The sequence below is a fragment of the Ascaphus truei genome, chromosome 6 (assembly GCF_040206685.1).
Source record: "Ascaphus truei isolate aAscTru1 chromosome 6, aAscTru1.hap1, whole genome shotgun sequence".
Classification (NCBI taxonomy): Eukaryota; Metazoa; Chordata; class Amphibia; order Anura; family Ascaphidae; genus Ascaphus; species Ascaphus truei.
Window position 1 is genome coordinate 90,255,724 of NC_134488.1, and position 26,035 is coordinate 90,281,758.

The 26,035-nt window shown below is 45.3% G+C and overlaps 1 protein-coding gene across 1 annotated transcript in view; it reads left to right on the forward strand.

Annotated features, from left to right (window-relative positions):
* Nucleotides 1-6,345: 6,345 nt before the first annotated feature.
* The window catches only part of LOC142497365 (arylacetamide deacetylase-like 4), a 47,667-nt gene continuing 27,977 nt past the window's right edge, over nt 6,346-26,035 (forward strand). The window contains exons 1-3 of the mRNA XM_075605056.1: nt 6,346-6,592; nt 11,397-11,622; nt 13,537-13,600. Of these exons, the coding sequence (XP_075461171.1) occupies nt 6,422-6,592; nt 11,397-11,622; nt 13,537-13,600 (461 nt within the window). The 5' untranslated portion in view covers nt 6,346-6,421. The remainder of the gene's footprint in view (nt 6,593-11,396; nt 11,623-13,536; nt 13,601-26,035) is intronic.

The window sequence follows — 26,035 nt, forward strand, 5'->3', positions numbered from 1 at the left end:
GAGAGCCTTAAAAGGTAAGGAGGAGAACTTTTTAGGTGATCAGAAACTTGATGGGAAGCCAGGAGAGGGATTTAAGAAGGAAATGAGCATAGATTATTTTGGGAGATAGTGAAATTATTCTAGCAGCCACATTTTGAATAGATTGCAAGGGAGAAAGTTGTGAGGCAGGGAGGCCTGTTAGCAGTATATTACAATAATCCAGATAGGAGAGGGTAATGGCATGCATTAGTTTTAGCAGTAGATTGATATAGTAAAGGGCGAATCTTGGTAATATTATGGAGGAAGAAGCAACAGATTTTGGCCATGCCGTGAATGGAGAAGGAAAGAGTCAAGTGTCAGTCCTGGGCAACGTGCTTTGGCAATAGAAAGAGGTGATCTGGCACACAATCAATGAAGCACTATAATGTCACCTGCCGGTGCCCATGGACCAAGGGGGGTCGTCCTACCAGGTCCCCAAGTGGTATCAGGGTAAAGAGAATAGTCCAGGCACACGGTCTAATCACAAAGAAGAAAATTTAATCCAGCATGAATCCAACGTTTCTGCTGCACACAGGCAGCCTTTGTCAACGTGAGAGCTCTCACCTCAACGTGCTTTGGCGACAGGATGAATGGTAGTACCTGTGACGATATGGGCGATGAGGCTCTTATTATAAAGGTGAAGCCCAGCTATTGCCCTCATGTCTGGACAAATACTGTATGTAGGGTTTCCCTGTATACACATCCTATTGTGGTTCATCTGGACAAATGTATTATGTGAATGTTTATGTGTAACCTTTATTGTCTGTGAGATGTGCTTGTGTAACTGTGTTCCTTTGTTCTCTGGGCAGGCTGGGTTTGGTAATGCACTTACTGTATCATTGACATAATGAAGTATTTAGCACATGTGACAGACTTAGAATATATATTCATTTATAACTCAATCACTTACCATAATCATGAGTGGTGAGTAATATTCAGTCAGTCACATTCTGGTTATGGAGTGTATTACCCACACATGCTTTTGAACAGTGTCAGTGTCTCTGTCAGTACTAAGCTAGACCTGGTCAGAGTGTGGAGCACATTGGGTCTAATAGACCAATCAGATTGCAGGAAGCAGCTATATGCATATGTGCTATACCCAGTTTGTTAAATTCTAGTCCATTCATGAATATGGGCTCTGGGTATTGACACACTATCTACTGATTTTGTGAGATTGTAGTATCTCCATATACTGTGAGCTATCTATACAGTACCAAGTGTGCTAGGCTCACAACTATATATGCTCTATGGAGGGATATCTCTCTACACTCTATCAGGCTTGCTACATTACCTCTTACTGTGGACTCATATGCTCCCATGTGTGCTATTGATTGCACATCAGCTGCCTCATTGATTGAAGGCTGTGATCAGTTCCTCACGGGGAATTCAGTGTGTAAGGTTCACCACAGGTACTCTGTATCCATACAGAGTTACTGTATGTGACCGAGAGCTGAGTTATCTATTTCACTCAGACGGACCTACTCAGTTCATGCTGTGATCTAACATATTACCACACACTGTATAGTGTTCCCTCACATAGGCTGTATATCAGCCCTAGGGACTACAGTACAAGGTTGCAATCAACTACCATATGCACACGATTTAACACTTGAGCATTTAACCTGATATATACTCCTAGACACATATTGTCAGTTTACATACATTGGCTAATACAGTTATTTCATATAGTTGCCCTAGTGTATTCTATGTGTAGGGATCTATATACAGATATCCTACTGGAGTTAATTGATTCAATTCATCTCAATTAACTTACACGATTGATCCAGGATATTCAATTATCCAACATAGGATGAATAGCTTGCGTCCACCATATGTCTATTTTTACCACATTTATTTTAACATTTATGATCAATAAAGATTAAACTTTAACTCCTACACATATCATCTGGACAGGGACTGTGAGTGCTATATGTTGGGTTCTTTCTCTACTTCTGTTTACCCCAAAAATGTACCCGGGAATCAGGTTGGATTCTCGGATACATTGAGACACATTGCTCTGGTAAACTCTTGGCATAGATAGACTGGCAGCTCTCTGATAGGCTGGTAGGAGTTTTCCCATGCTTGGATTGGCTGGAGTATTTCATGAATGAACTCTGAAATACTATAAGAAACCCTCAGCCAATCCAGACGAGAGATTCTCACAGATTCTAAGCGCAGAATCTAAGACAGAAGAAGCAAATTCAAAATCACCAAAACATGATCTTGGAGAAATAGCAGCGAGCCGGCATTTCGGAGCCATGTTCTGAGAATAGAACGTAGCGATCACAGCTGGTATTGGAAGCCAAAAAGAGTACCAGGACGTTTGGTACTATCTCCCGGTTAAGGGATTTCAGTATCTCCGGAGCAGATACAGCGGTGGTATCAGGAACGTCATGCCGATTTGAGGTCCAGGACATTTCAGGACAAGCCCCGGTCAACCTAAAGACTTTATTTTATGTGCCATTTCACCTAGGAAAGCCCAGTTTTGTAGCCCAGACCCCCCAGTAAGTGTGTTTTCTTCTGTATTTTGTAATCCACTGTGTGTACGTCTGTTTCTATGGAATAAATTACAATTTGTTTTACTATCTTGTTTTGCTCAGTGAATGATCCCGTAAACAAGGTGTAAATACCTGGTCTCCCATGACAAGGAGAACAGGGTTATACATTATATATAATGACATTGCATTACAAAATGGTGAAAAATTAAGTAAGTGTGCAGGTGAGGTGAGTGGGTAAAGGAAGTAAAAGGAAGAGTGAATGGGAGCAGAAATATATATATATTAATCACTAAAAGACGTTCAGGGACATGTCACGGGCTGGGAACCCTTCTACAGAGCACGCACATCCCGATGAAACATCATGACAAAAAGGACTTTGGGGTCATTTCTGAAAGTCTCCCAGCTGGATAACTGGGGTGACTGGTGCAAAAATAACACCAGATTTACCAAAGAAAATAAATCCCATTGATACATTTACATTGATCAGTCTTGTGTCAATTTTTACACCAGTATCGATGGATACTGTGTTGCAGATATAAGACATTGATAAATGACCCCCATGGTGTCAATGTAAATTTAAAAAAATGACAGCGCTGATTATGATTCTGCCCACCAAGCAGGTTTAAATGTGTGCTGCACAAGGGACTGGGAGAGTAAGTTAGCCCCTGCAGTTTATTTTGTGTGCTGCCTTAAAGCTGTATTGTTTGAAGATACTAAATAAAAGCCAATGTTTATTTCCCCCCAAATCTATGTTTCCCTGGTTATACCTCTGCGCTCGTCTCCTACAATGCGCTTCAATTTCACTTCACTCCCCTCCACTTCTGGAGAGTTGGATACATATCTCCCTATGGGAGTTTTGTGCACTGGGTTGTACAGTAGCAGTGCATGAAATACATTTACATATCAAAAGCTGACGATGTGATAAGCCTCCTAAGAGCCGGAAGTAGCTGCTGCAGGGTCAATTGAAAGTCCGTTCTAACACGTACAGTATCAGTCCTGTGAACCTGGAAGCAAAGAACATGGACATAGGACTTGTTGTGCTTTCGATAGCAATTTTATTTTTGCTTTGTTTTTTGATATTTGTTGGCGTCATTTATTATCAATCATCAAATGCAGACATTCCCCCTGGGGTCACGTGTCGTGGTAAACTTCGAATTATTCATGGAATAATGACTGGAATAGCTATTGTGGTAAGTGTGTTTTCTAAATAACATGCAGAGATAGGGGATTTGTATCATTTTTATACAAGAGTTTCCTCTTTCTTTTGCATTTTTTACAAATGGACTTTGGTCCAGGAAGCTTAGAGCTATATCTGAAAATCATCTTGAAATTATCTTTTCCAAAGCTTCGTCTAGAATTGCACCTGTTAAATACATACTCCCTAGATCACGGGTGCACAATCTTTCCCTGCTGTGCCCCCTCCCCCGCCTGCTTCCCTCCCTGCTCGCGCCCCACCCCACCTATCCTTCTCTCTAGCTCTCTGGTGTCAAATGACACCATGGGGTCACATGACATCACGTTATCATGCCAACGTGATGTCATATAACCCCGTGCGCCCCCCCTGGGGGGTGCACCCAACAGTTTGCGCACCGCTGCTCTAGATCATTATATTTATTGTATATTTGTGTGAATTGGGTTAAATATTAAATGCTATGTTTCAGTTACTGTCATTTTGTATATGATGTTGGTTTTCCCTCATTATTGACACTATGCAGGAGATTTGCACGCTTTTACAAGCTTTGAAATGTCACATGTATCTTGTACAATCAGCGCTGCTGCTCATGAGATGAAATCAGCTCTTATTCATCCATTGCAAGTCAGAAACGTTCTATCATACCTTCGGGCTGAGGGAGGGGGGAAGTCTATAGGGACACCTCCGGGAGCTGCTGCAGGGAGGCTGAGGGGTGGCAGGGTCGCCGGGAAGCTCCGGGGCGGACGCCGGTATGGGCGTCGCCATCTTTAATTGCCACGCATGTACACCGGTGGTTCGCACATGCGCAGAAAGGATAGGAGCGTGCAGCGGCCATCTTGCTCCACCTCAAGCATGCGAAGAGTCAGGATAGCGGTGGCCATTACACCCAGGGCTCCGCAAGGGAGCTACAGCTCCCAGCAGCCCCAGGGGCTGTTAGTCAGGTGAAGCACTTCAGCCAATAGGGATGCAAGATCTCGGCAGTGATAGATACATTTGGCGCGCTGAGAGGGACCACGCCAATCGGAGCCAGGACAGAGAAGGGGAAGGTAGGGTCTGAGTGTCAGTGGCACTCAGACTAGGCCAGCGTACCCCCTTAGGTCACAGATAGGCCCCATTCAAGTGAGCTTGTGGTTGCTTCAGGGAAGGTCCTAGATAGGGATGCTTCCCCATTTACTGATTAGTGTCAGGGACACAGAGGAAGACTCCGCAATGTGATTGCGGCCTGTGGTCTGGGATCAGACCACCTATGATCAGAGACTCTTAAAGGTGGGACCCTCCTACCGGAGACAACATAATGCAGAGGTGGACGCCATCTGGACAGCGACTTTGCTGGATCAGTGGATCCCCATTGCTAAGATGGCTGCACCGAGTACTGGAGTACTCGGCAGGTACCTCACAAAGTGCACCAACAACTCACGGGGTAGCACTACTCCCTACATTCTTGGGTGGGCCCAGACCTTGGTGAAAAGGACATCAGGGTATTGGTGCCTAGCACCTAATGTACTTTGGGGACATTGGTGGTACGGAGTTGGGGTACTGTGTGGTACAGGGTACTGTTTATGGTTCATAGTAAAGGTTGTTATATATATACAGACGTGTGTGTATCACTGGTATTGTTCCTGGGAGGGGCTTATACCCCTGAGGAAGGTTCCATTCTGTAGGACCGAAACGTTGGGTTTCTGGATGTATTTTTGCTATCACTAATACACTTTGATTTTCAACATTGAGTGCTGTCTCTTGTTTACCAATCCTTGGAACGGTAATGTATAACTATATATATATATATATATATGTATGTGGGAAGGGAAAAGAGAGGCGCACTCTCCTGGTGTAATATTGCTTGAACAATTTATTACACTAATAAAATCAATTGTGGTTCAACTCACAAACAGCGGCTGATAGCTCGCAGATAGCTGTGCATATTAAAGAAGTTCTCTAAACAAAAGTTGGTACTGTTCGGCTGGATCATGGTCAAGGGTGTTATAGGAGGCACTGTCTGCAATAAACGATAGGCATCTAACAAATTGTCAGATCTATCTTGCAGGACAATGCCTCCTCCCTTATCTGCCTGTCTAATGACGACTTCATCAATAATCTTCAAGGCTGTCAATGCGGTTTTTTTCCTCCTTAGACAGATTATTATGGACGTGGTTGGACAGATGGGTATTATTCTGACACATGGTCTCCAAATCCTGGAGTGCCATGGTATAAAATGTCTCTATAAACCCTCCCTTAGATTGGTAAAGGAAGTAAGTTTACCGTGGCTTAAATGGAGAATGTACAATAGTTGTTAGTTCCTCCAACACGTCCAAACCCACTGGGTTTGCACAAGGGACTGGGAGAGTAAGTTAGCCCCTGCAGTTTATTTTGTGTGCTACCTTAGAGCTGTATTGTTTGAAGATACCAGCTAAATAAAAGCCAGTGTTTATTTCCCCCCAAATCTATGTTTCCCTGGTTATACCTCTGCGCTCGTCTCCTACAATGCGCTTCAATTTCACTTCACTCCCCTCCACTTCAGGAGAGTTTGATACATATCTCCCTATGGGAGTTTTGTGCACTGGGTTGTACAGTAGCAGTGCATGAAAAACATTTACATATCACAAGCTGACCATGTGATAAGCCTCCTAAGAGCCGGAAGTAGCTGCTGCAGGGTCAATTGAAAGTCCGTTCTAACACGTACAGTATCAGTCCTGTGAACCTGGAAGCAAAGAACATGGACATAGGACTTGTTGTGCTTTCGATAGCAATTTTATTTTTGCTTTGTTTTTTGATATTTGTGGGCGTCATTTATTATCAATCATCAAATGCAGACATTCCCCCTGGGGTCACGTGTCGTGGTAAACTTCGAATTATTCATGGAATAATGACTGGAATAGCTATTGTGGTAAGTTTGTTTTCTAAATAACATGCAGAGATAGGGGATTTGTATAATTTTTATACAAGAGTTTCCTCTTTCTTTTGCATTTTTTACAAATGGACTTTGGTCCAGGAAGCTTAGAGCTATATCTGAAAATCATCTTGAAATTATCTTTTCCAAAGCTTTGTCTAGAATTGCATCTGTTAAATACATACTCCCTAGATCACGAGTGCACAATCTTTCCCTGCGGTGCCCCCCCCCCCCCGCCTGCTTCCCTCCCTGCTCGCGTCCCCCCCTCCTCCCTAACCTTCTCTCTAGCTCTCTGGTGTCAAATGACGCCATGGGGTCACGTTACCATGCCAACGTTATGTCATATAACCCCGTGGCCCCCTGAACAATCGTGCGCCCCCCCTGGGGGGTGCACCCCACAGTTTGTGCACCGCTGCTCTAGATCATTGTATTTATTGTATATTTGTGTGAATTGGGTTAAATATTAAATGCTATGTTTCAGTTACTGTCATTGTGTATATGATGTTGGTTTTCCTTCATTATTGACACTATGCAGGAGATTTGACAGCTTTGAAATGTCACATGTATCTTGTACAATCAGCGCTGCTGCTCATGAGCTGAAATCAGCTCTTATTCATCCATTGCAAGTCAGAAACGTTCTATCATACCTTCGGGCTGCGGGAGGGGGGAAGTCTATAGGGACACCTCCGGGAGCTGCTGCAGGGAGGCTGAGGGGTGACAGGGTCGTAGGGAAGCTCCGGGGCGGACGCCGGTAAGGGCGTCGCCATCTTTAATTGCCACGCATGCACACCGGTGGTTCGCGCATGCGCAGAAAGGATAGGAGCGTGCAGCGGCCATCTTGCTCCACCTCAAGCATGCGAAGAGTCAGGATAGCGGTGGCCATTACACCCAGGGCTCCGCAAGGAAGCTACAGCTACAGCTCCCAGCAAGGGAGCATACTGTGTATGGTTCATAGTAAAGGTTGTTATATATATATATATACAGACGGGTGTGTGTATAACTGGTATTGTTCCTGGGAGGGGCTTATACCCCTGAGGAAGGTCCCATTCTGTAGGACCGAAACGTTGGGTTAATGGATGTATTTTTGCTTAACCAGATTTAAAGGGCTACACATCCAGGCAGGAAAGCTACAACTGCATTGGAGAAAGCCACAACGGCACAGTTTGACTGGGAGAACTGCGACAGATGGTGGCCCACACAAGGGACTGATGCTGTGACCAGAGTCTACTCCACCACTTGTGAAAAAAAAACACACCCATGGGATTTTAAAATGGCTACCCAGCTGAATTAAAATACTGACACTACAAGAATGAGTAAGAAAATATGTTCCTGGTGTAAAGAGATGATGAGGATGATGCCTGTGGTCCCAAAAAAAGGGCAGCAGCCAGAGGAATATTTTTTTCAACATCCAAAGGAACTGCAGCAGCAAGCAATGCGCTGTGGTAACAAGGAAAATGCATAGGTTTTTCTTAGCAAGTGCACATCCAGTATCATTTATGAGAGAAAATGTGTGCACAGTACTACTGATGTCTCAGAATCTGCAAAGAAGAATAAAAAGTCTACAGAGACGTATGTGAGAGCTACGAACTCTGCTAGCAAAGTCTTCCCTACCAGCTGGGGTTCTAGCAAATACAGTGAAAACTGCTGCAATAGCGCCTCCCGAGGTCAGGAAGAAAATGACATCCGATTGCCCCAAAATGGAGGACAAGATGTGGCGTTCCTGTAATGAACCCTACCCTTCCGGTCCTATGAGGATATGGATAAGGATGAAGATATCTCTTATGGGGAACCTGAACCGAGTCACACCCACAAAACACTCCAAGAATGATGGAGGTGCCTAAACTCGGTACGCACCAAACAAACAGGTCTCTATGACCCCCTGCTAGCTAATGCAACTGCAAGAAAAGCCTGGTGGGTACAGTGAAGCTGCTGAAGTTTCAAATAAAGACGGAGACCCCAGTATCCCTGATGGGACGGAGTAGTCCAAAACAAAAAGGTGCGAAAAAGAAAAGTGGTGCCTCACTTCCGTGGAAGGAACAGACAGATCCGCAGAGGGGGTCTGAGATGCCCTGCAACCTAGAGAAAATGGAGGATTCATCATGCGGATGACAGAATATCCAGAGGGCCCATGGCGGAAGTTGTGTAACCCAAAGAAGTGTCTGTCCGGTGCCAACAGTGAGGAACTCCCAATCAACCATACCAAGGAAGCGGAGCCGGAACCAGTGAGTGACGGTCCCTTGACCAGCCCTGAAGCTGCCAGGCATAACTGTGATCTACTCCGTGAAGAATTAAAAATGGAGAGAGAAAATAATGCTGAGCTACAGAAGACTGTGCTCGCAATTTACTCGGTGGCCAAGGCCGAATTGGAGGATCTAAGGACGGATCTAGATAATGTGAACACACCTTGAGAAAGGCGGTTTTACTGCCGAAACGTTGGATTCCTTGGCACATTAAACCTTTTTTCATTCATGATTAAGACCGTGTGCCTGATTCTTTTTCTTCACTGGATCACTTTGGGACGTCAGGAGCTCCCCAGAACCAGCGCACCGGCAGTTAAGTACCCCACCATCACCTATATGTTTGAGTGCGTGCTATTATTATCGCCATGGATGAGAAGCAGAGCAAGTCTAGTCAGGAGGTAGATTCACCTAAGATTCAACACCTGTAACAGATTCATTCAAGCTTCCGTTAAGATTCAGCGTGCGGTACCAAGACTAACAACGTAACCAAGATTTGTATCCAGCTTCCAAGGATTTGCTAACTAATCCTGCATTGGGGGAATGAAAATATTACCTTCGGTGGAGTAAGAGTGGTTGCAGGCAGTGCCCCTAGCCAAAGACTGTTTCGCGGTTCTATTTGCGCACCAACCCCGCTCCTGGGAATTGGTGCCTAGAGACTTTATTTCGGTGAAGTTTGTTCCGGAAACATTTTATTTTGTTTTGCATTGTTCCAGTAAGTGTTTATTCGTGTTATTTTGTAAATCAAGCTGTGTGTGTTCTTCGTGTAAATAAATCACAATTTATTTTATCTCACGCTTTGTTCAATCAAATGATCCGGTAATTAAGGTGTTAAAAGCATTGGTCTCCCGTGACAGACATGGTGTAAGAATAAATTATTTATTATATTGTGCAACTTTGATAAATATATATACATACACATACATACATACATTACAGCGGTGGTAGTGGCGCGAAAACATTCTTTTCCCTGTCTTCTCCCCGATCGTCCGGCTCCATGCTCACTGCAGGTGCGAGCGCGACCCTATTATAGAAAGGCTGACTAACCACAGTCAATTATAAGTACCGCGCGCATGGCGGAGAAAGCGCGCCCACCAATATATTACGGGCCCTAGGCTGAGTCCCCTGTGCCACTGAGCACGCTTATGCTTGAGTGGTGACGTCACCAACTCTCCAAGCATGAGCGCCAGGTGTCCTTGCTATTTCGCAAGCGCGCTCGAGGGGGGGTGGCATTGCAGGCAAGCTGTGCGCCGTTCTAGGTCAGATTTTTTTGTTTACACAAGCGCAAAGCGTGGGTGAGTGTCTGTGCCCACGCACGTGCGTGCGGGGACATAAAAATTGAAATAGCCAGAAGCAACCCCGTCAAGCACCATGCGGTCAGCGTGCTCAGCGGCACAGGGGACTCAGCCTTATGCATCTTTATACAATTCTATACAGCACAGCTTGTAATAACACAAACCTATATGAATGACTGAAAATGAAGGTATTTAAGGTAATTATCCATCTAGTGTCTAATCTTAGTCTCTGTTCTAGATCACCTCCTCTCAAACCTAAGTGAATTCTGTCTTTGCCCTCAACGTTTAGACCCTTAGTCGAGCAGTTATGATAATTCTTAAAATGTGAGCAGGCACTTAAAGTCAGTGCCTTGAGGTGCAAAAAAATGGACACACCCGCTGGAGGACGAGAAGCGCTCCAGTGAAACCTTCCTCATAAGGGAGCTGGGATAACTGAAGTGGGAAGTAGTAACAGCTATAGGAAGGAATTAAGTAAGGAATAGCCAGGAGAGGTAAAGAGAACATCTGATACCTGCCATCACCTATTAATTTGATGAGATTAATTTATATATCCTTCTCCAGCAATGAAGAGGACAGAGTAAGTGTGAGACACGTAATGATTAATAATATTTAATTATTAATTATATTTACTTATGTGTTTTAATTGAGAGGGCATTTGTCATAGTCTTACAAGTATGGGAAAACTTTATAAAAAAAACCTAAGAACACTGAATTCATTGAAATGAGCATGTTACGCAATGTTTCTAATATTTGGTACATACAGTATAAATGCACGTTAACCATCAACACCACCAAACTTAATATTTCCATATTTGTCTACCCATGCTTCTTAGGAAATCTTATATCCAGCTACCTCTATTATAGGGCATGTTTTGTAATGCTATTTATTCTGTAGTGTAAATTGCTTTACAATTCTACTGTGTATGGATTAATTGTAATAGTGATACAATAGCACCAAACATGCAAAAACTTGTGCAATGCTGGCAAAATTGCTCATACAGTAGTGTAGTGAATGAGGCAGTTAAGCAATTGCACAGGCTATAGCTATTTGCCCTTTTGATATAAACAATACATACAGTACAACAATTACTGTAAAATGTTTTTAGAGAGTGCACTGTACTAGCAGTTATCTGTAGATTAAGCAAACGTGTTTTTGGTTAAACGGTGAACCTGGAGTACAAAGACCTTTTCAGACATCAGAGGGAGTTTTTCTGACTTGCATATTTTGCATTTGTTTATTGAAACATGTTCTGCTTTTCAAATAAACAGGATAAGCTATCACAAAAGTTGGGCATAAGCAGTCATATGGGATTGATTCAGTATGCAGCAGAGACACTGATGACTACAAAGCTAGGAAAGGATCCTAAACTCTTCATCAAAGACCTGCAGTTTGAAGGTGTGCCTGTGCGAGTTTATCAACCGAAATCACCATCTGCCGGTGGCAGGAAAGGAGTTCTATTCTTCCATGGGGGAGGATGGATGTATGGAAACTTTGGTAAGTAATTTAATTGGAAAGCTCTAGAAAATGAATTGACACCAACCACTGTTACTCTGATCTGAGTTCAATTGGCGAGTTTGACCATTATTACAAAAGGTGCATTTTTTTCTCTTAGAACAATTTAAAATTATTTTTGTTCCTTACAACTGAGCTGTTAATGTTATAGTGACAGTACAGGTTTTTCTTCTACTGTGATTTATGTATGCACCTTAACTGGAGGGTCCCCTGGAGTGGATCCATAGTCCAACTAGCTCCTCAGACTCCACAATTCCCCAAATATAGTGGGGTTTTTTGGCCAGTGTTCAACACAGACTACAACTATGGGCACAGGGTCATCAAAAGAATATTGCAACATCATTTCCCATCATTTCGTAGTTTTTGTATTGACCAATGGAGCAATGCTGGGATTGGTGGCTATATTGTAGCCATACTTGCCTGGTGGAGACCCTGCCTGTGTTTCATGAACCAGGGGTTCCCCGGAGACTGGGGCACTGTGGATCATCTCGAGAGTCCCTCCCGGTTCTGGTAATGTTTAGAAAAAAAAAGGGAGCAATGCGGACTGCTGTTTTAATATTGATGCTAATGCTTTCCCACTAGGTAACATACTCTACTTTAAACAGCCTTAGGCTAAGGCCCCGCTGCTCGCGCCAGCGCCCCCGCACTGCGTCCAGGCGGCGCATGCACGGCCCTTCACCGCGATCTGCGGTCTGAAGGGAGACGTTTTTAGTCGCGGGGGAGACGTGGCCAAAACGGATCGGGTGGGTGCGGCTATGGCGGGTGACAGTGCGTAGTGAGCCTGGCAGCGAGGAGGGACTGGGGCCGACTAGGGAGGAAGTAAGCAGCTTGTGAGTGGCGCACACGCAGTCGCGCGCGCCGCCAGATGCAGCAGGACGCAAGCCTCATCAGAGAACCTCAGCATTAAAGAGCTTCTCTAGAAAAAGAATCTGGCCTTATTGGTGGGAGGAAGCAAGTGAGAATAAGCATTTGGGATGTAGCAACAATCTACTGCGGGAATTAGGTCTTTTTCAATTTAAAAATAATAAGACAAAAACACCAACAACAACAAAAATAGAGACATTGTTAGTAATCTGCTCTAAACAGCATCACATTAAGATCAATTTCAGGGTTGGTATTTTCTGGAGGGAACAGCACCTTTAACATCTGCACTGTATGCCAAATGAGTGCACGTTCAGACTATTTATTTTTTGGACACGCTTTCTTGTCTTTCTTCTAACATGTACATCCTTTTAACACCCCCCCCCCCATATATTTTAAGATACAGTATGTAGGAGTCATATTAAATAATGAACATACCTAGAGGATTATCTTTCATGGTGACTAACACAGAGAAAGGGGAGTTAAAGGGAATTATTATTATTAGTAGTAGTATTGTTGTTTGTATATTATGAGCCAATATAGCTCACAGTGCGGGCACCATGGGGGAACAGAATGGTATAAATTACCATACTATTTGACATGTCAAATAAGGGCAAACATGCGCAAACAGATACAAAATGTAACGAGGGCTCTGAAGTTCAGACTCTACATTTGACTTGATTTGTAATGGGATATATTTGTTTTTGTTCAAACCTCAATGTGGACTCTGATGTTAACACCATTGGTCTCAAAATATAAATAATTTAATCTGCATAACCACCTTAACCATTGACAAATTACCAGATGGTCTGGACAAGTCCATGAGTTGAAGTTCAGGTTTTGATATGTGGTGTGATAATGCCACCTAGTGTTTCCTTGACATTCCTACAGTACATACGCTTCCTCCGTACAATGCAAACTTTTTGAGCCCTTGGTACAGTAAATGTACTTTGTTTACCCATTACTAACCACAATTTTAAGGAAGGATAATTTTTTCTACTATTAATAAATACATTGGCAACATTTGTTTTTCAGATACCTATGAAACATTATGCCGCTACGTATCAAATGAAACGGATTCAGTGGTTGTATCAGTTGGGTAAATAAGTTTTGGTTTTATTGTTTAGTAGCATTTTATTTGTTATCCTTCTTTATTTTGTTGTTGTTTCAAGTAGACAATAGAATCCAAAGATTACACATTGTATGTTCCCTGTAAGTCAAGGTGAAGATAAAAATTCTCAAGTAACCTTTTCTCACTTTGAAGTTACATTGTTTTCCACCCACCAGTAACTCAACATCCAATCATGCATTATTACCCATCTTACATTCCGTGCCTCTTCTTTTCACCAACAAGGAACCTGAGTGGTGTGTGGCTTCACCTATTGAGGCACAGGCACGTAGCATTTATAGTGGTCACTGAGTTAACAAGGTCCCACTCGTATTACTTCAAATATAAATCTCTTTAGACTACTTATGTCTCATTAAACAAAAAAAAACTTTCAATCATTTCAATATAGGGGAAAAGAAAAAATGGCCACAATTGTGACAACTCATTAATTCTGCCCTCCTATGATGTATTGGGAATCTCTGTGTATTTAGGGTTTCCAGGTGGCTTCTCGGAAAATACTGGACGCAATGGTGAAAAATGCGGCGCCCTCGAAAAGTCGATGGGGAGTTATGTTATTTAGAAATGATCAGACCGTTACGTAATTTTTCTAAATTTCACTCCAAGTTTACACCAATTTGCACCATTTCATATTCTATTTTGTAATACATTCTGGTGAGAGGTTTGGGGGTTAAGCACCCTCCCAGCATTTCTTACGAAAACAGAATATGAAATGGTTGCAAACTTGGATTGAAATTAAAAATAAATAAATTACATAACAGTCAGATCATTTATAAATAACATACCTGCAGTCATACTGTACATGGCTAGCAATGCTGATATTGAAGGAGGGAAAGCTGGCGCACAGCCAATGGAGTGGGTCACAAAAACAATGAATACAAAATATTTCTCTATTAATCCATTGGCTGTGCGCCAGTGTTTCCTCCTTCAATACCAGCAATTCTACTTGGCTGCACGCAAACCAGGATACAAGGATTGGGGCATATATGTGAGTACAATTGACTTTTCATTTCTACATCATTGTATGCTGTAAGTCCAGGGACCATCCCAATAAGGATTTGACAGGGGTTATTACCACTAGTCTCTACCTTCAGGGATCTTTTGGCCCTTCTGGGGAATTTTCATCACTATATACAGTAGCTCACTAACCCCATTTCCAACATCTTCCTGAATCACATTATAATATGAATGGTATGGATCCAGTGCTGGAGCGCATTAATCACTAACTATTTCTTTAGCAATGCTGATCTTAATGCTTCTCTCCCACTAATTCCAAGATTGTTGCAACCCCCTTCATCCTCTCACCCCCTTCATCCTCTCACCCCCCCTCATCCTCTCACCATCCTCATTTTCTCACTCCTCCTCTTCTCACACCACCACGCTCCTCTCCTCTTCTCACACTACCACCCCATCCTCCTCCTCCTTCCTCACCACCACCCTCCTCATCCTCCTTCCTCATCCTCTACCCCTCCCATTGTCTTACCTGTGGAAGTCCTCCTGGCAGACTCAGAGCTTTCTTTGGAGGCAGGAGACACACAGTGGAGCTCTTCTCTCCTCTCCCACATGTAAAGCTGTAAGGAAACTACATTTCCCAGCATGCATATGGGGGGGCTGCACAAGCCCCTTAATGACGTGGAGCCCTCCCATTGGCCAGTCTTCTCCTTTGCTGGTCGGGAGGAGGGGGGGATGACTCCATGCGGCTCCGTTGCCTTGGTTACCAGATGCTCCGGCCTGTGTGAGATGGCTCCGTTGCTGCTCGTGCTGCCGCTTCTGCTTCTTTGTCAGAGGTAAGTGTGGGGACCCTGCACCCGGCCGCACTCGCGCTGCCCGCCGCACGTCCAGAGAGAGAGAATACCGGACACATACATCTCCGGTATTACTTCTCATTTTTTACTGGACAGAGGGGCAAAATACTGGTCTGCAGTTCAAAACTGGACACCTGGCAACCCTATGTGTATTGCGTATTTGGTGATGTGTTTCTAGAAGTTAGACTTTCCGGCCTTCGTCTCTCAAAAAATAAATAATAATCATTTAAACCTGTTTAATAAACATTTACATTGAATACATAGTTCAACATATAACAGGTTGCTAAGTAAGATTATATAAGTGTAACGGGTATTCCACCACCCAATCACAGATATAGTGTGAGTGCGGAGAACCTACTGTTACCAGGTGTGGTGTTTTACCTGTTAGGCTCCCAGAAGAGCTGAGCTTCCGCCACGGGGAACCTGGGGCAAGTATATTATGAGTAACCCTGTACTCGGTGCAGCGCCTCCACCTGCGATGGCTCCCACCAGAGGGGAGTGGTTCCTCGCAGGACAATATATATCACTCAGCACACAGTATGTATAACAACCAATACCTTTACTAATGTAACTATACTCATGCATAACAATCAACAGATCAACAGGTGTCCCTCTCTAGAGGAGACACTAACTAATGCGTCTCGAAGCATGCTACCCCCTTCACCAGGTGATCCCACCCCGTGTCCAGTAACCACATACACAATACGTCTCCCACCCTTTCCTAGTGAGAGGATATGTATGACTGCGCAGTCACTAATCCCGTGTGAATCTAATAGTATCGTTGGTGCACTTGATGAGGGTTACCTGCCGAGCACTCCAGTGCTCGGGCCTGCAACGGAGCTTCGCAAAGGATCCGATGACGAATGAACACAGGAACTACCGTCCGGGGCGATCCCACCCGGATGGCCTCTGCAGCAACAACGAAGATCTGCGCCCAACCCTCTGGACGGACGCGTAGCGGCTGCTGAGTCCCTAACTAACACTAATAGTAAGGGTGATGCACGCTACCACTATAGGCGTCCCTGCAGCACAGCAACCTACGGTGACTTTAGGGATTCTCCTATGGGCCTGCGGGGAAGAAATGTCCTATGCAGGCGTGTCCCTGACCCCCTGCACCCACACTACCTCTTCCTTCACCTCCCGGATCCCCTCTCACTAACTTCTCCCTGATACCTGCAGTTACACTGCACACAACCTGGTACCTGCAGCTAACGTACTGCACCAACACACAATGCCTTCTTGTCAGCCTTCACAGCACTGACAGCCATGACCTGACAAGACTGCACATCACACACACCTAAGGGCAGAGTCCCTAACCTAGGGGCTGTCCCTTATTACTTACCCACTAAGCTGGTGGGGAGTTGGGGCCTGTCTGGGACCTGGGGAACCTTACCTGGTGTAGGAGCCACTTGCTCACTACACCCTTCCTTCCCCTTCTAACTCCCAGCTCCAAGTGCCGGTGCTCTAGGCCCGCGAAATGTATCAATCTGTCGGTCTAGGAATCCTGGTCTCTCATTGGCCACCTTGAGGCACCTGGTGCCTGCCTCTCTAAGCCTCATGGGAGTTGTAGTCCCGTGGAGGCTGTGTCTGTATTGGGGCCGCGTGCGCGATCCTACTGCGCATGCGCAACTCCCTAAGGGCTGCCACCACTTCCTAGCCTGTACCGCGCATGCGCGATTACGCCGCATGCGCGCGCACCCACAATAGCAGCCCTTGCTAGCCGGGTATGCCGCCGAGCCTCCCAAGGCTCGCAACGCTCCCGGGACTGGCCCCCACCCTCGCATTGTGCCGGCGGGTCCGTCGCTGCCTCCGGCGGCACCCGCGACCGCTCGGCACTTCGTGAGGGGGGTCTCTGGGACATGGAGGGCACAAGGGCTACACTCTCCCCCTGGTGAAAAATCCAACGTCCCCGCTTGGGGAACGACGTCACTTGACATAAGTTTACACAATAAAAATGCAGAGCATGATATGTACAACTTATCACTCGGGACTCTAAACAACAGGGTACAATGCAGTTCACATATGATAATCGAGGGCAGCTTAGTGTTAGTTGCTTGCTGAGACCATTTGTGGGGTGCCCCTAACTGATCGAGTGAGGGCTCCTCACTTTTACGTTTGTGAGCCTCCCCCGGGAGAATCTCTTGGAGAGCATGCTCGGGGGTAACAGTCACAGGGTCCTTATTACTTCCTCCCCCGGAATAGTACCATGTCTCTTGGCCAGACCTTTACCCGGCCATCCGCGGCATGGATGCGATAAGCTAGGAGGTCTTGACCTTTTCCACGGTCCACCACATGGTGAATGGAGCGCTCCTTTTTGGGCTTAAAGGAGGCAATTTTCACTATATTTTCACTAAATCCTTGTCCCTAAGAACTTGGGAGGCTCCAGCTGGGAAGCGAGCAAGTAACAATGCCTCTTTACTCAAAGTCTCTGTTTTACCCGGCAGGGGGTGAAGGGTAGATACCTTACCACTGCAGTGATTCACGGTGGCCAACAGGTCCTCGGGGACGCTGTCAGTTCCCACCTCGGCTGTCTTGGGACCTGTCTCCAGGAACTTCTGGGGCAGTCCACTCACTGTCGCGAAACTCGGGAGTGTTGGATCCCAGTCCTGGGACCATTTGGGTTGGAGCGCACGGGCTCACAGTCTGTTCAGTTATGGTGACATACGTATGTCCAGCTACGTTCTGGTGCTCTGCATGAACTTTAGTTGGGGCCTTTTTCACGGCCACCTCCATCGGATCCTGTGGGGAGTAAGGAGGTTTCTCACCACTCCGCTGTCTTGCGATGGGTTCCGGTTCATCTGTCACACTGTCAGGTACCATCTGTGCTTCACGGGACATCACGATGGGGCTGACTTTTCTCTTCACCTTGACGATAGGTGGTAGGTACTGGTCCACTCGCACCACTGGACAACTATCTTCTAAGGGGGACACCTCCACCAGGACGCGATGCCGAGTGGAGCCAATCGCCCTGGTGGCCAGACTTAAGAAGCTACCGTGCTCCGCGGCCACCTGGAAGCTCACACCCGACACCCATGGGGCAGTCAATTCACCCTTGTCATCGTTAGGTACTGATCCCCAGCCTAGGACCGATGGTACCATTGTAGTAGGCCGGACTGGCCGTTGTAGGGCACATGGGCCCATATCAGGATCCGTAGCAGATGGGATAAATGTCTCTTTATCTCCAGCTTCACTTGTGTGGTCCGCCGGCGGGCGCATCACCACAGCTGGTTGTTGGTCACTGGAATCACTAAGAGAGGATGGGGGTAGAGGCACCTTACTCTGTGATTCCGGAATCTGCGGTTCAGGAATCTGCAGTCCTGAGTGTGGAACCGAGTCTAGAACCGGGGTGCACGGACCCCCTGGAACATCTGCTACAGCACACTGACTCGGTGCGACAGCAGCATCGCAGCTGTCCATTTTGGACAACGTAGCTTGAAAGTCTTGTGGTTGTAGAGCAGAGTCTAGAACCGGGGTTATAGCACATGGCGCCTCTGAAACTTCTGTGGTTGAAGTAGAGAGGTTAACAGCATCGATCTCTGCTGGTTCCAGCTCTGGAACCGACTCTAGAACCGGATCCGGAACCGCGGTTAAAGTGCTCGAGCTCTCAGGAACTTCTATGAGGGGGTAAAGTGGTTAGCTACACCGACCGGCTCAGTAGTGAAGTCGATCACTTTTTCCTGTGTGGGTTCTGCAGGCTGCAGCAGTCTGGGTTTCAGGAACTGCATCTCGCAGTCTGCACACTTGGGCCCTCGGGTTAATTCACCGACGGGGCAATCACAACCGCTCAGGCGGCAGTGCAAACATCCTTCCCCATCTACCACTGTTGTCGTGAGCACTAATGGTAACGTAGATAACTCGTCAGTCCAGCCACCAGTCACATTCCAGTCTTCTACTACACATGGGCACACTACCAGGGGCGAGCCTACCTTTGGGGCCCGTATGACTCTATACAGCCGAGGGTGTATGTCGCTGCATCCGTTAACTCTCTTATGGTGAACAGAAGTGGCTGATTGTTGCTCAAGGCGCTCTCTCCCCCTGGTGGACTCTAGAGGAGGGGCACTTTCTATCAAGGTATAGTTCTGGCTCGGTGCTAAGCCACTCATGTTGCAGGGGCGGGGCTTAGGGTTTCCCGCCAATCCCAGACAACTTTCTGCAAGGTAATTCACCTCCTCGAGCGCAGCAGCACGTGCACGCTGCCAACTTGGGGAAAGTTGCCATGGCGCTGGGTCAGAGTAGACTAAAGGGTAACCCTCAGGGGGGCACCCTGGCATAAACAACGGGGACGGTGCCTCTGACAGGCATATATCCCACGTGTGTGTCACCACAAAAAGCATCGAGCTTCATGGGGACGTGGGGTCTTGATCTACATCTATAATAAGGGCGTACAGCCACCCGGGCATTTTACGCACATGATCACAGACCTCCTCATCTGATATATTTGCGGGAAGGCCTTCTACAGCCACCACACGGCGGGGGCTAGCATCTAGCCTCAAGGCCCAGGCGAGGACCTCGTGTCCGGGCTTTACAACCATGATGGACAATTTGACAAAAAAATAGAACAGGGCACCCCAGGTCTGAATCTCAGCAGCGCCTCCAAATGTAACGGGTATTCCCCCACCCAATCGCAGATATAGTGTGAGTGCGGAGAACCTACTGTTACCAGGTGTGGTGCTTTACCTGTTAGGCTCCCAGGAGAGCTGAGCTTCTGCCACGGGGAACCTGGGGCAAGTATATTATGAGTAACCCTGTTCTCGGTGCAGCGCCTCCACCTGCGATGGCTCCCACCAGAGGGGGAGTGGTTCCTTGCAGGACAATATATATCACTCAGCACACAGTATGTATAACAACCAATACCTTTACTAGTGTAACCATACTCATGCATAACAATCAACAGATCAACAGGTGTCCCTCTCTAGAGGAGACACTAACTAATGCGTCTCGCAGGACGCTACCCCCTTCACCAGGTGATCCCACCCCGTGTCCAGTAACCACATACACAATACGTCTCCCACCCTTTCCTAGTGAGAGGATATGTATGACTGCGCAGTCACTGGTCCCGTGTGAATCTAATAGTATCGTTGGTGCACTTGATGAGGGTTACCTGCCGAGCACTCCAGTGCTTGGGCCTGCAACGGAGCTTCGCAGAGGATCCGATGACGAATGAACACAGGAACTACCGTCCGGGGCGATCCCACCCGGATGGCCTCTGCAGCAACAACGAAGATCTGCGCCCAACCCTCTGGACGGACGCGCAGCGGCTGCTGAGTCCCTAACTAACACTAATAGTAAGGGTGATGCACGCTACCACTATAGGCGTCCCTGCAGCACAGCAACCTACGGTGACTTCAGGGATTCTCCTATGGGCCTGCGGGGAAGAAATGTCCTATGCAGGCGGGTCCCTGACCCCCTGCACCCACACCACCTCTCCCTTCACCTCCCGGATCCCCTCTCACTAACTTCTCCCTGATACCTGTAGTTACACTGCATACAACCTGGTACCTGCAGCTAACGTACTGCACCAACACACAATGCCTTCTTGTCAGCCCTCACAGCACTGACAGCCGTGACCTGACAAGACTGCACACCACACACACCTAAGGGCAGTCCCTAACCTAGGGGCCGTCCCTTATTATTTACCCACTAAGCTGGTGGGGAGTTGGGGCCTGTCTGGGACCTGGGGAACCTTACCTGGTATAGGAGCCACTTGCTCACTACACCCTTCCTTCCCCTTTTATCTCCCAGCTCCAACTGCCGGTGCTCTAAGCCCGCGAAATGTATCAATCTGTCGGTCTAGGAATCCTGGTCTCTCATTGGCCACCTTGAGGCACCTGGTGTCTGCCTCTCTAAGCCTCATGGGAGTTGTAGTCCCGTGGAGGCTGTGTCTGTATTGGGGCCGCGTGCGCGATCCTACTGCGCATGCGCAACTCCCTAAGGGCTGCCACCACATCCTAGCCTGTACCGTGCATGCACGATCACGCCGCATGCGCGCGCACCCGCAATGGCGGCCCCCGCTAACCGGGTACGCCGCCGAGCCTTCCAAGGCTCGCAACGCTCCCTGCACTGGGCTCCACCCTCGCGTTGTGCCGGCGGGTCCGTCGCTGCCTCCGGTGGCACCTGCGACCGCTCGGCACTTCGTGAGGGGGGGCTCTGGGACATGGAGGGCACCGGGGCTACACAAGTAAAAACAAAACATGCTTTACTTCAATGCATAGAACAGCCTGCTTGGAGAAGTGGTAAGGGAAAATTCAATACCTGGTTGTTTATTTAGCTAATTTAACAAATTTTCTACGGACACCAGTGTGTGTTTGTGCAAATCTTGGTACTTCAGATTTACCAATATGCGATGTATGTATGTATGTATGTATGTATGTATGTATGTATATATATATATATATATATATATATATATATATATATATATAAAAAAACAAAAATTGTGGCGCCAAAATGATATTCTATTACTATGTGTAATAAACTGTAGTGCTAATATCTTATAAACAAAAAGTGTATAAGATTCCTAAATGTGTTTAAAAATCAAGATGTACATGTGTGATAAAACTGTTAAATACTAAGCTTAATAAACAAATACACTTAAAACAACACCATGGAATAATACATCAATGTGAGTGAAAAATGAAAAATAAAAACTGTGCAAAAAGTGCTAAAAAGGTGAAAAAATGAAAAAAATGATGAAAAATAAGTGTAAAGTTATAATATAAAATCCAACCAGTCCTTCAATAATCAGTCCATAATAGGAGGTATAGGATTTGTGCACCGGATCTTCTGCTGCTCTCACAAGGGATAAACCACCTCCACGGATATCTACAAACAGAAAAAGAGAGAGAGCGCACGCCCCATAGCATAATACTGCGTGATTTATTATAAAAATAGGGAAGGGATGGAAGGGGGGGGGGGGAAATCGCACTCACAAGATAAAAAGTTTTAAAATGCAGTTTGTGAATTATATCACCACCATCCGGTACTGCTGGGCAAAGTCACTTCCCGATAGCTGGTCCAGATCACCGCCAACCGGATAAGGACGCCGTTATACCGTCTGTATGCTGTTCGAATTCAGCTCTCCACTCCGAATGGCCGCTGTAATCTTCCCGCGCTTGGTATGGCCTCATGCGCGTGCGCAGCGTCTTCGTGACGTAATCGCGCTTCTCAGTGTCCCTGACGCGTTTCGTCACCAATCGGCGACTTTCTCAAAGGGCTGATGAATCATGGGTAAACGTCCTGCCCTTTTATACAGCCAGTCCAGTGATTAGTGATTGATCGCAGGGGGATGTTTAACCCTTAATTTGCTATTAGGTTGCTGCTCAATTAAATGGATACTGCAGATGACTGACAGCAAAAGGGGCAAATTTGGAACCATATTGTATGGAGATAATCACTTATTGTGGGAGGATCTAAATCACTTAATGCATATACAAAACACAATAAATTACATAATTAAAACTACATTACACTCTAAAAATAAATAAAATAAAAACGAATGTAATTTATATGTTGGGATAAATTAACTGACAGATTAAATACATCTAACTCTAATAAAAATACCCATATTGGTTAAACAATTACTACATATAAAAAATGAAATAACAATATATTCCTATTATGAAACATATGGATTAAAGTTAAACATTGAATTGTACTAATAAACACATAACAAAAGTGTTAATAGTTGACAATGTGTTATTCCATCAAGGAACAGGGAGTCTAAGGGATGTGAATGGGAGAGAGAAAGAGTTATAAGGATGGGTGTATAAAATACACCAAAACTGTTTATGTGTATAATTTGAAATCTGAACAAATTGTTTTATTGTATTGTTCTAGGAAATTTTCAATATGCTTATATATGTATGTGTATTATTCTCAATGAATACTGTGTTGATAATGATATCTGAATGTGATATAAATTTGAAATGAATGTTATATAATTAAATGTGCACTCAGTGATTTCTCTAAGGGCCGGGGATGGGGAAGGATGTGATGATTGAATTGAATACTGTGAGGGGAAGGGAAAAGGGACCGGATTGTGGGAAGGTGAGTGGTGAGGGGATGTGATGTACATATGTGGAATGGAAGGGAAATAACAGGGAAAGCTGTTTGGGATGTGGGAGTGGGGGGAAAAAAGGAGGACCGAGGAGAGAGCTATTAACTTACCTCCACAGTTAGAGCGACGAGAGTCCAAGCTGGCAGGAGATCAGACTAGAGTACTAGCATCCAGACACTCATTGAGTCCACCAGGGGTAAGTGTCCCTAACTGGTGGATCCAATAAGTCTCCTGTCTGCACAGGATCTTGAACCGATCGCCTCCTAGAGCACAGGGAGAGATGTATTCCAGGCCCATTATTGTCATACATTTCGGGTCCTGGTTATGGTGAATTTTGTAATGTCGGGAAATACCATTCATAATTAATCCCTTTATGACACTCCTTCTGTGCTCCAGGAAACGGGTGCAGAGAGGCCTTGTGGTGCGTCCAATATAACGTAACCCGCATCCACACTGGATGCAGTACACCACAAAAGTACTGCGGCAGTTGATGAAGTTCCTAACCTGATATGTACTATCTCTATGGGTGGAACTGAACTCGATTCCTGTTCTAAGATGTTTACAGGTGATGCACCTCCCTCGTCCACATTTGTGGTTACCTTTAAGGCTATTCTCAACCAACTTATTGGAAACTTTATCTGATTTTAATTTGGTGGGTGCTATAATACTCTTCATATTTCTAGCCTTTCTGTAAACTATCGATGCCCGATCAGGAAGAATGCCTTTTAAATGAGGATCACATCTAAGAATTCCCCAGTGATTGCTCACTATCTTCTGGATAGCTTTATGTGACTGGTTGTAAGTTGTGATGAATCTCAAGCTGGATTTCACATTTTTCTCCGAGATCACTGGTGAATTATATCTCAATCGAGATGTGACCTGCTTATTCTTTGATGTAAGCAGCATTTTGGATCTATCAAGGGAATTAACTTTCCTGAAAGACTCAGAAACTAATCTGTTGTCATAACCTTTTTGTATAAATTTGAGGCTAAGTTGTTCAGACTGCTGGACAAAATCAATATCTCTGGAGCAGTTTCTCTTGATTCTATGAAACTGCCCCAGAGGAATATTGTGCAGCCACTGCTTTCGATGGTTGCTGGACGCATGAACATAATTATTTACAGAGACTTCTTTAAAATGTGTGGATGTAATGATATTGAGATTTTCATCTGTGGTGAGTAGTAGATCCAAAAATACTATGGAGGTGGCGTCTACATTGAATGTAAATTTCAATCCCAAAGGATTGTCATCCAATGATTTAAGAATATCTAATAATTGCGCCTCCTCACCATCCCAGATGAAAATCATATCATCTATGAAACGGCCATAGTACACGAGGCCCGCTCCAAGATTTTCATTTTGCCACACAAATCTCTCCTCCCAATATCCCATGAAGAGATTTGCGTAGCTGGGAGCGAACCTCGTGCCCATAGCCGTTCCACAGATCTGTAAATGAAAAACTTCCTCAAACAAAAAATAATTGTGATTTAAAATAAATCTAACACAATCCAAAATAAATGACTTATGTTTCCTTGGGATGCACAAATCCCTGTCAAGCCAGTATTTTAATGCTTCAATTCCCATGGTATGGTCAATGCAGGTATATAATGAGGCCACATCGCATGTGGCCCACAAGTAGGTGGATTTCCACTTGATGCCTGAGGTGGCCTTGATGACATGGAGCGTGTCCCTAATATGTGACCTGAGCTGAGCTACATAAGGTTGAAGGTGATAATCCACATATTGGGACAGGCTCGACGTCATCGACTCCACCCCAGACACAATGGGCCTGCCAGGGGGATTGACCAGGGATTTGTGCACCTTAGGCAAATGATAAAATATGGGGGTGCGAGGATGAGGATTAAATAAAAATTTAAACTCTGTTTTAGAAATAATATCCTGAATGAGTGCTGTAGAAAGAAGCTCTTTTAATTCAATTTGATAAACCTGTACCGGATCAGACTCAAGTGTAACATAGGAGGCTTGGTCACCCAGGAGTCTGCGTGCCTCTGAGAGATACGCAGAAATGTCCTGGATGACCACCCCTCCTCCCTTGTCAGCCTGCCTGATGACAATAAGGGGATCTTCTTTAAATTGTTTCAATGCGTCCTGTTCACCTTGACTCAGATTTTTATTTATCTTAGGTTTCTTACAGCATAATGCCTCAAAGTCCTGCAGTACTAAACTATAGAAGGCTTCAATGAAACCTCCCTTCGACTGGTAGGGGGAAAAAATCGATTTGGGTCTGAAAGGTGAATGTATGATTTTTAAATCATCCTCCAAATCAAAATTGCTCTCTGCAGGATGCATGGACAAATTCAAAGCATCAATGCCTTCCTGCGAAGCATTCAAAATACCTTCTGATACCCCCAACAGTGAAGAGAGGGCTTCTAAATAAACATGATCCTGTGTATTAAATAGATCCGCCTCTTTATTATTTTTAATATTAGTTTCTTGAATATTAAAATGTCTTTTTAACGTTATTTTCCTAATGAAACTATTAAGATAAACCTGTGTAAGAAACCTAAGATAAATAAAAATCTGAGT